Raw genomic sequence first — 10,164 nt, 5'->3', positions numbered from 1 at the left:
AGAGGAGGAACGAGCCCCACTCGGGGCGCTCGCGCCGCGTCCCGCGGCAGAGACCACGCCCTGGGCGGCGGGCGTGCAGGGCTGCAGAGGGGGCCAGAGGCCTCGAGGCCGGGCCAGGGCGGCCTGGGCCAGCTGGATCTCTCAAGGCTCAATGACCCCTCTGTCAACCGGGGGCAGGTTATGGGGACCCTGGCAGGGGACTATTCGGGCCAATTGCACCCAGAGGTGAGCTGACCGTTCAGGAGGAAACCGCCTCTCCTCTCCCGGGCCCAACTTCGTTTTGCAGAGAAAAATACAGACCCGATGCCAGTGGGAGCGGAGACAAAAAACGGGCCTCGGCCAAACGGGGACCGGAGGAGAGCTCCGGCCAGGGCCCTCCAGAAAATGCAGACGCTCCGGTGTGTCGGACCCTGCTCCAGCTGTCCCCTCCGACTCAGCTTCCCCATCCGCGCAATGGCTCGGGACCCGTGGCGCGCCGAGCCACTCCAGAATCGCGTGAGAGGCGCCGGGCTGCAGGAGGGCGCGGCTGGCGGCGAGGAGGGTCTGAACCTGCACGCGGTGCTTAGGGAATGAGTTAAGGGAATGAGACCTCCGCCGGGGCTGCGGGGTCTGAGGGGCAGAGCCCCGGCGGGGTGCGGTCTCGCGCTCCCAGGGTCCCCACCCAGTGTCGGGGCGGCCCGGGGACCCCTGCCTCCCGGAGCCCCTCGCCGCCTGGCCGCCTGGGAGGGCGGCTGGCTCCGGGCGCTTAGGTCACCTTTTCCACTGCGCCGGGCGCGCGGACGGTTTCCGGGATTGTCGAGGCGGCGGCGGAGGCCCCGGAGGGGAGGGTCCCAGGCACTGGCCGGCGGCTGCGCGCCCTGGGTGGGAGCTGCGGGTCCGGGCCGCAGCCCCCTGGGGAGGGGGCTTCAGTTGTTCTCGGCAGGGAGGGGAGGCCTGTTTTCTGTGAACCTCTTTTCCGCAGCCAGCGCTGCGATTCCCGAGCGGAGGAGGTCCCGCCGCTGTTCGTGTGCAATTTTCGCCTAAAAGGGGTTTTCTGCAGGTTTGCTCTGGGGTCGTGCGGCAGGGAGACTGCTTGTGTGTACTGAGGGGAAACAGGGGTAGACCTTCGAGGGAGGTGCTTTGGGAGGTCAGGGGCGGGGGCCTGCCGCTTTCGAGCGTGGGAGCCGACCGAGGCCTCCCGGTGGAGGGCATTCCCTTCCCAGCCTTCAGGGTCTCATTTTCAGCCTCTACGACAAGCCCCGCGCTGCAGGCCTCGGCTGGGGCGCTGGAAACAGCCCTGGCGGGTGTCCAGGGAGTTGGGGGCGCACACCTGTGGAGTGGGTGGGGGCTGGACTGCAAGTCTTCTAACCTCCCCCCACACACCAATTGAGAGATGAGGGCTCCATCCTGAAAATTACCTCCTCCCCACCACCAGACCAAGGAGCTACCCCAGGAGGCCGACTGATGGTAAAATAGGTTTGGTGACAGCTGGTCAATAATGTGATACTGGTGTCCTTTGATCTGGGACCTGAGGACACATCTTGAGGACGTGAGACCCTCAGGTCTTCAGAATGGGGCAGAGATGGTTCAAATCTGGGTGGCTTCTGTTAGGGCCCAAATAAAAGGTAAGGGGATAGAGTGCCTGGGCCTACCCTCAGAAGAACCGCTCCCCCCAAGGAAGATGTGGAAGCATCAAGGAAGAAGAGGAGGTGGGTGGGCCCTCCTGGGGTAGGGGAGGAGAAGGGGGAGCCAGGATTAAGGGCCTGATGCTGGTATATGCACAGAGAGCAAGAGAAACCAGCCCTACCTCCCTCTGGATCCCTGAGCCAGTCCCTTCCTCTTCCTGGGCCTCAGTTTCCCATCTGAGAAAGGATGGGTATCACTGGGTGATACCCAATAATCCACCTAGGGAGGGGTTCTCTGAGCCAACTCTTGGGGAAGGGCCCAGCAGGGCCGCCTTGGTCTCCAGGAGACACTGGCTTGTCTCCATTTGCCTTGTGGGAGGTCGCTGGCTGCTGGGCCAACAGGCCTGAGCATGGCCCCACTGTCTCTCCATCTTTCCATAAGAAGCCTGCTCAGGGGATAGTGTGGGACACTATTGCTCTCAGTGGGTCCCTCACCATCCCTTCTGAAGAGCCATTTAGACTCATAGCACCACCCACCCAGGGAGTCTGAAGCAACCAGAGGCCACTGAGGCCAACTTCTTTCAGTCCTAATGATGACCCTAAGGTTCAGTCACGACACAACTGGGGAGGAGAGGCAGTGAGCTCTTAGTGTTTGGGTCCTACCAGAGTAAGGCATTCTTTGCCCCCACCCCAGCTCGTGTAGACAAAGCATCTTGGACACCTCCTAGTTCCCCCAGAGTCTGGTGCAGGTGCCAGGGGCCTAGGGCCAGCCTAAAGTCTTCCTGGTAGCTGTGGGAGCTGCAGGAACTGTATCAGTTTGGGGAGGGGCAAGGTTGTGGGTGTAGTAGGCCTAATTTGGGGGGCGTGCACGTGTGTGTGTGTGTGTGTGTGTGAAGGCTGAGGCCTCACAGAGAGCTCACATAGGAAGTAGGAGTGTCCAAGGACAGCAGCTGAGGGCCAGACACTGGCAGTGGGTGGTGGATGGAGCTGGAAAATGGGACCCACGATGCCGCCCTAGGAGAAGGAGGGGGGAGGGAAGGCATCACTCCCCCAGCCTCCTGGGCACATTCCACCCCCCCTTGCCTAGAGGAACTGTCCTCTCCCCAAACAGACTCTGTGGGGCCTTGAGGTAATGAATCCCCCACTGAGTCCTCACAGCCTCTCTGGAGCCAAGTGTCAGCATGTCCCCAGGACAGGTCAGGGAACTGAGGCCCCAGGACAGGTCAGGGAACTGAGGCCCCAGGACAGGTCAGGGAACTGAGGCCCGAAAGGGCCGTGGTTTGACTGGTAATGGCAGGGCCAAAGAAAGAAACTCAGTGGACAGTTCACACCACAGTTTGGGCTTTTACTCTCCTAATAATAAAGAGAAGGATCTAGAGAAGGTGCTGCCAACTTGCTCAACTGTGTTGGAGACTTTGAGGCTCAGTGGTGGAGCCAGGTCCCAACAGAGTTTGGTCCCCAGACTCTCAGAGCACCCTGTGGCCGCCTGACCACAGCTCCACTCAGTAACAGATTCTTGATGGTCCAAAGCTGGGAAAAGGCAAAGCTCATCCTTTCTTTTTCCTTGCTTCCATCTCTTCCTCTAATTAGGGGGATGGAACATAGTCCACATCATCCCGGGGGCGCCAGGAGGATGTGTCCAGGTACCACTGGAATTTGCACTTCAAGCCAATCCTGGCTGGAGAACATCATCCTCTCAGGGCAGGAGCAGGGGCAAAGGCGGGAACACAGTCCAGCTGGGCAGGAGGTGGCCATGCTCAGCCTCCAGTCCAGGGCGCGGGGCTCCAGCCCTGCAGGGCTGCAGCAGCATGCAGGGATGCAACTCGAAGGGCGGTGGCCGCACCTGTGCACTCCACCACCACCCGCCTCAGTTTACCACGAACGACCTCGTTCCTCTCCGAGCTGCCCTGAGAGGATGATGTTCTCCAGCCAGGATTGGCTTGAAGTGCAAATTCCAGTGGTACCTGGACACATCCTCCTGGCGCCCCCGGGATGATGTGGACTATGTTCCATCCCCCTAATTAGAGGAAGAGATGGAAGCAAGGAAAAAGAAAGGGTGAGCTTTGCCTTTTCCCAGCTTTGGACCAAAGAGAAACGGTTACTGAGTGGAGCTGTGGTCAGGGGGCCACAGGATGCTCTGAGAGTCTGGAGAGCTCCGAAGCTACTTTACCGCTGCCCAGGCCACTCGTCTTCCTAGCTGTCCCCTCTCTTTACCGTCCCCTCCCTCTAACCGGCCTGCCTCGGTGCCCTCCGGCACGTCACCGCCCGCTGGCTCTCGCGCCTCTCTGGATCTCGCTCTGCGCACATCTCGGTGGCGTCCCTGGCACCCACTGTCTCCCTCTGCCTCTTCTCTCACCTCTCTCTTGATCCCTCCGTCTCCCGTCTGGCGGGTCTTGTCTCCCGAGCTCTCCTGCCCTCTCCTTCCTGGGCGTGCGCTCCGCTCGGTCTCCCTCGGTCTCCCTCGGTCTCGGCCGGCCGGCCCCTCTCACAAGGCCCCCTGGTTCCCTCCTGCCTCCCTTCTCTGTTCCTCCCGCCGGCTCGGCCTAGGGGTGGGGGCGGCGGCGCGGGGCGGGGCTGGCCGGGAGGGGCGGGGCGGGGCGGGGCGGGGCGGTGACTCGAGGCTGGCCGGGCAAGAGGCGCGGCGGCGCGGGGTGGGGGCGCAGTCCCGGGTCCGACCAGCCGAGCCCCGCGCGCCCCGCCCGCGCCCTGCGCCTCCGCCCGGCCGGCCGGCGGGGGAGGGGGCATGAGCCGGCGCCCGCACGCCGCCGGGAGCTGCGGGCCGGCCTAGAACCCCGCGCGGGCCCCGCGCCCGAGCCGAGCCACCACTGCCACCGAGCCGCGGGCGCGGCCCTGGGCACCACGATGCAGCGGCCGGGGGAGCCGGGCGCTGCGCGCTTCGTCCCTCCCGAAGGCTGTGCCGACCACCGGCCGCACCGCTACCGCAGCTTTATGATCGAAGAGATCCTCACCGAGCCGCCCGGGCCCAAGGGCGCCGCGCCCGCCGCAGCCGCTGCCGCCGCGGGCGAGCTGCTGAAGTTCGGCGTGCAGGCGCTGCTGGCGGCGCGGCCCTTCCACAGCCACCTGGGTACGTGTGGCGGCCGGGGGCCGGGGCCGAGGGCCGGGCTTGGGGTGACCGAGCGAGCCGCACCGCGGGGGCGCCCCGGAGCTCCCCCCTCCTCTACCGCAGCCCTGTCGCCGTCCGGGGAAGCAGGTCTGGGCGCGCAGGCGCTGGGACCCGTCTCTCAGCGCGCTCCAGCCGGGAAGCAGAGGGTTCAGGCGCCAGGCCGCACCGAAACCAGGCCTCGTGCCCGCCGGGCAGGCCGAAGAGGGCGTTCGCTCTCACTCACGGCTGCCCTCCGGCCTCCAGCCTGGGGACCCCGAGCCCGCATCCCCAGCACGGGCGCACGACCAGGCAGCAGATCACAGCAGTGAAAGCGACCTCAAGCCGCGGGCGCCTGGGTTTCGCAGCAGGGGGCTGGCCGAGAGTGGTCGCGGTTACCCAAAACGGGAAGCCCGGACCTGTGGGCAAGAGGCCTGCGTCTCGGAGTGCTGGGTGCTGACGCTGGCCCAAACCGTTCTGGAACCGCCCGGAGCCCAGAGCGCTCCAGCGGGCGACCCACGCGGCCTCGCCGCAGTGAGGACCTGCCTGGGCCTTGCCCGGGGGCAGGAGGCCTGTGAGAAGGAGCCTCCGCCAAGCTGGCCCTTCCACTTCCAGTTTGGCTGGGCCTCTGAGGTACTTAGGCCGCCTGCTCAGACCTCTTCACTCTGCCCTTTCTCCATCTTCCTTGGCGAGGCCTGCCCTGCGCGGCTGGCGCCGTCCCGGTCGCACTCCACCCTCTTCTTGCCTTTCCCTGTCACGCTCTCCTCCCGTCGGTCGACCTCCCCCGTTTCTCTCTCTGGGGTCGGTCTGCTTCCCTTTTGCCATCTTTCCCCCATGGATCCCTTTTCCCCGCCAGTTTTCCTACCCCGTTTCTCCACACCTTGGCGCATGCTTGTGGGCTCCCGCGGGGCTCGGATGCACCCTGCAGTGAGACGCCCGTGGGGGAGGGAGCTCCTACGCTGCACCCGGGACTCCAGCCCAGCAAGCCGCCTTCCCCACACCTCTCATCCCAGCTAGCGCTGGAGCCCGCGGGGCGGGTGGCATTGCCGATTTGGTCGTCCTGAGTCCATCTGGGACACTACGTCTCGGCTGCCTTTCACCTCCATTGCTCTGTTGTTAATAATTCGTTTGAAGCGGGCAAAAAAATCGGTTAAGGACTAAAGAAAATGGAAACATCTTCACGGGGAAGAGTCTGGAGGGAAAACAGGACCGACAATTTCTGGGTAATCGGAATGCTTTGGAATTTCTGGGAAGCACCCCAACCCACCCCGCCCCAGATGAGGCTCTGGTCGCCTGGCCCCTGCGCGGCTGTTGTGCCACGCACCGAAAAGCAAATGTGTACACTCCATTCGTGTTCTTTTTCTAACGCACAGTGCTGGTTTGGTTGGGGCAAACGCCCATCTTCCTAACTGGTTGCCTTTTCTCCTTGGTTTCCCTTTTTCCCCGAAACACACACTCTACACGCTTCTCAGAGCTGCGAACTTGTTCATGGAGAACCGCAACATCCCAATGGCGGCTGGGGCCTGGGGACGCGCGGGCAGAGCACCGGGAGGGGAGGTCCAGCCTCCCAGACTTCGGGAACACCGGCGTTGAGGAGGGTCGCCCTTGGCGTGCGGTGCAAATCCTCGCGGCCCGCGGTCCGGCGTGGAGATTTTGCGCTGGGTGGCACTGGCCAAGCGCCAGCACCCATGTGGCGCCTAGTGTGGCGGCTCCCGAGGGAGGCGCGCGGCCCGAGCTCACCGGGCTCCGCACTCTCTTTCCTCGCAGCGGTGCTGAAGGCCGAGCAGGCGGCGGTGTTCAAGTTCCCGCTGGCGCCGCTTGGCTGTTCGGGGCTGAGCTCCGCGCTGCTGGCCGCGGGGCCTGGGCTGCCGGGCGCGGCGGGCGCGCCGCACCTGCCGCTAGAGTTGCAGCTCCGCGGGAAGCTGGAAACGGCGGGCCCTGGGGAGCCCGGCACCAAGGCCAAGAAGGGGCGCCGGAGCCGCACTGTGTTCACTGAGCTGCAGCTCATGGGCCTGGAGAAACGCTTCGAGAAGCAGAAGTACCTCTCCACACCAGACAGGTAGTGTGGGGCCAGGCTGGGGCCAGACGGCATGGGAGGGTGGCTGCCTGCCCTGCTGACACGCGCCCTGTTCTTTCCAGAATAGATCTGGCGGAGTCCCTGGGCCTGAGCCAGTTGCAGGTGAAGACGTGGTACCAGAATCGGAGGATGAAGTGGAAGAAAATAGTGAGTGTGCCTGATGGCTTCCCGCCTCTTCAGCTTTCTGGGCCATGTCCCTGCGCCTTGCAAAGCAGTTCTTCCCCTGCTTCCTGTAGCAACCTCTGCCCAACCCTCTGGATTCCTTGGGTGCCTGGTGCGCACGGGGACCCTCTCTGTTCTCTCTGTCCCTCTGGATGTCCTAGCACAGCCGGCATTCCTTCCTGCGCCCCTGCATCCTCAGGCCTCCTGGCAGCCTTGAACTCCTAGGCCACTCTCCTCAGAGCAGCGGCGCTCAGACAAATGGCTGCCATTTCCCGGGGCTTCTGATGGACCCCTTGGCCGCTTCAGTCCCGCCTGGCCGCAGGGCATGGGGCGGGGGGAGCCAGTGTGTCCCGGTCCACATCCCAGCTCACCTCGGTGCTGGCCGTCCTCCCTGCAGGTGCTGCAGGGCGGTGGTCTGGAGTCCCCCACCAAGCCCAAGGGGCGGCCAAAGAAGAACTCTATTCCCACGAGCGAGCAGCTCACGGAGCAGGAGCGCGCCAAGGAGGCGGAGAAGCCGGCAGAGGTGCCGGGCGAGCCAAGCGACAGGAGCTGCGAGGACTGAGCGCAGCTCGAGGTGTGGCACTCGGCCCCTGGCGCCCCGCGCGTCCCCCTCTTTCCTTGAGACCCCGCGAGCCAGCCCTTCCGCGTCCAAGCCGTTTGCGTTCTAAACGTTTTATTATTATCTTGAATGCGGACAATTAGGGGCAAACGGACACAGACCCTAAATCCAAACCGCTCCTGGGCTCTAATCTGGGAGGCATGGGTCCAGAGAAGCGGAGGTTACTTGTCTCTGCCCTGAGCTGCGCGGTGCTGAGCGCTCACGCGCATTCACGCCCCGCTCTGCGCCTGCGCCCGCACCCCGCCTCGGCCGGCCCTGCGCCCGCCGCCTCCCGCACGCACTCGCTTCCGGGAGTCAGGGACCCTGCGGCTGGGCGCAGGCCACCAAGACCACAGACGGTGCCCGGACAACACACAGGCTGCACCCCGAGGCTGGGTACCCAAGGTCGTTGGGGCCCCTACCCCTCTCTTGCGAAGACAGTGACTTTTTTCCAATAAAATATTTTATGACACAATGGAGCTTGGTGCAGCGGCTTCCAAATCTGCGGGTGTGGGGGTGCGGCAAGGTAAGAAGGGCAATCTGGGTCGCCTCAAAACATCCCATTCTAGGGCTATGTCTAGGGGAGCCGTGCCCTGCTCCCCCAGGCCCAGCCTATGCACGGTGGGAGGCTGGGTTGCTGTGGGGTCCTGGGAGTCGCTTCCACTCTGCAGTGAGGGGCCAGTCTAAGCTCCACCCTCCCTTCCTTCCTTCCCTCCTTCCTTCCTTCCCTCCCTCCCTCCCTCCCTCCCTCCCTCCCTCCCTCCCTCCCTCCCTCCCTCCCTCCCTCCCTCCCTCCCTCCCTCCTTCCTTCCTTCCTTCCTTCCTTCCTTCCTTCCTTCCTTCCTTCCTTCCTTCCTCCCTTCCTTCCCTCCCAGTTGGGGTGCTGCATGTGGTAGCAGACAGGTTGCACTTGGGGTATCCAAAGAAGCAGGAGCTGGAGGCTCATGGGCTTGCTCTGGAAGTGGGCGGAGGCTGAGAGCCTCCTCGGTTGTTGGCTGGGCGTCCTGGGACTTGAAGGATTCAGGGTAAGGTCCTCGAGATGGTCTTGCCCAACCCCTATGAGGGGGATTGGTAGCGGAGGAGTCAAGGTTCACACAGAGGCCGGCACCAGCAGCAGCCTGCCCCCTCCTCTCTACAACAGTGCTGGCTCCCCAGAGTTTGCACATTTTCCGTGGTGTAGATGGGCAGAGGCACCAAGTCTGGGCTGGGCACAGTGAGGACACCCGACTGAAAAAGAGAGATGATTCTGAACTGCCTTTGGTCCACGCAGGGTGGTCCCTTTCAGAGGTGCAAGTTGGCAGCCCCTGAAGGTGGGGTGTCATTTCCTCATGGGAAAGGTCTCAGTTGCTTCTAGCTTTCCAGGCTGGACTCAGAGCTGCATGTATCCTTGTGTTTCCTACGTGAGATGACCAGGCTATAGGGATGGAAAGATGGCCACTTTACTGGTTAAACTCAGGAAGATGATGCAACTTGGCCATGCAGAGTTCCAAGCAGGACCAGGATTTGAATCCAGGTCCTTTCAGGCAGAAAGACAAGGGAAAGAGATTCAAAGTGCTCCAAAGAGCACTTCCGGAGGGTTGCAGACTGCTCTGAGCCCTAGCCCTGCTCAGTGTCTTGGAAACCAGCTCTTACTAGCTCAGGGCTCTTAATTCATCCTTGCAAACAACTCCCAGACTAGTCGCCTCCAGAAAACCTGCCCTACTCTGGCTTCCTGGAAGAAATGAATCATCAGTGTGACTACTCCCCTAATTCCTTCCGGCCTTGGGGTTACTCCCAGGTCGGTTAACCTAGCTATCCTGCAGTAACGTTCCTGCACTGGGCCGGACAGCCAGCCAAGGGACTCACACTACTGAGTTTAGTCCTCTCCATTTCAAAAGAGAGGAAAGTGACTGTCCAGCTTCTGTCCCTGGGGAGGCCTGAAGAGCTGAGATTCCAGCTATGCCTTTGTCAACTATGCAGAGCTGTGGGAGGAAAGCAGCACTCGCCTGGATGAAGCAGAGCAAGGAAGGGGATCTGACCTGCATCAGTCAAAGCTCCTTCAGGGTCCTCCGGTTTTATTAAATCTGAAGAATGTGACATTAGGCAAATTAGTTGCCCTTTGCATCTTTGGCGGTTTCCCAAGACAGCCGCCCTTCACTGTACAGGACCAAGCAGTTTTTGTAGGGCCAGGGCTCTAAGAGGTGGGAGGGTCCAGGGAATCGGAGTCAGAGCACAAGGCCCCCATATTTCAGCTCGTACAGCCCCCTCCAGGCACAGGTGGGGGACCTGGTCACCTGTGGGTCAGTAGGGAAGCTGGGCCTCAAACAATCTGGAGGGAGTCCAGATTTCTGTGCAGGAAGGGCGAGAGGGGTGGAGTTCCTGTCGCCGCCTGTGCCTCCGTGCGTGGCTGCACAGGGAGCGGGCGACCGCAGCGGCAGACCAAGGCTCGGAAGCCAGGGAGGAGCGGCAGGGCTTTCTTGCTCGGTGAAGTCCCGAGACCCGACGGAAGCTCCAGGCCTGCTCCGGGAGGAGCTAAGGCACGAAGGCAGACGACTGCCCAGCGCCCCGGAGACTTGCGTACAGACTGCAGCCGAAAGCTGCGGCTCTGCGTAAAGGGCCCATCCCACCCGCAGGGTGACGCGGT

At 62.9% G+C, this 10,164-nt stretch overlaps 1 protein-coding gene across 1 annotated transcript; it reads left to right on the top strand.

Moving 5' to 3' along the window:
• The first annotated feature begins 4,239 nt into the window (after nt 1-4,239).
• BARX1 (BARX homeobox 1) lies at nt 4,240-8,014 on the top strand. The gene is made up of 4 exons (XM_012738536.2): nt 4,240-4,689; nt 6,472-6,763; nt 6,844-6,928; nt 7,341-8,014. Exons 1-4 carry the CDS (start codon nt 4,467-4,469, stop codon nt 7,503-7,505), a joined length of 765 nt encoding a protein of 254 aa, XP_012593990.1. The 5' UTR covers nt 4,240-4,466; the 3' UTR covers nt 7,506-8,014.
• Nucleotides 8,015-10,164: the final 2,150 nt, after the last annotated feature.

The sequence above is a fragment of the Microcebus murinus genome, chromosome 12 (assembly GCF_040939455.1).
Source record: "Microcebus murinus isolate Inina chromosome 12, M.murinus_Inina_mat1.0, whole genome shotgun sequence".
Taxonomy (NCBI): domain Eukaryota; kingdom Metazoa; phylum Chordata; class Mammalia; order Primates; family Cheirogaleidae; genus Microcebus; species Microcebus murinus.
This window is presented reverse-complemented; position numbering and strand designations above follow the sequence as displayed.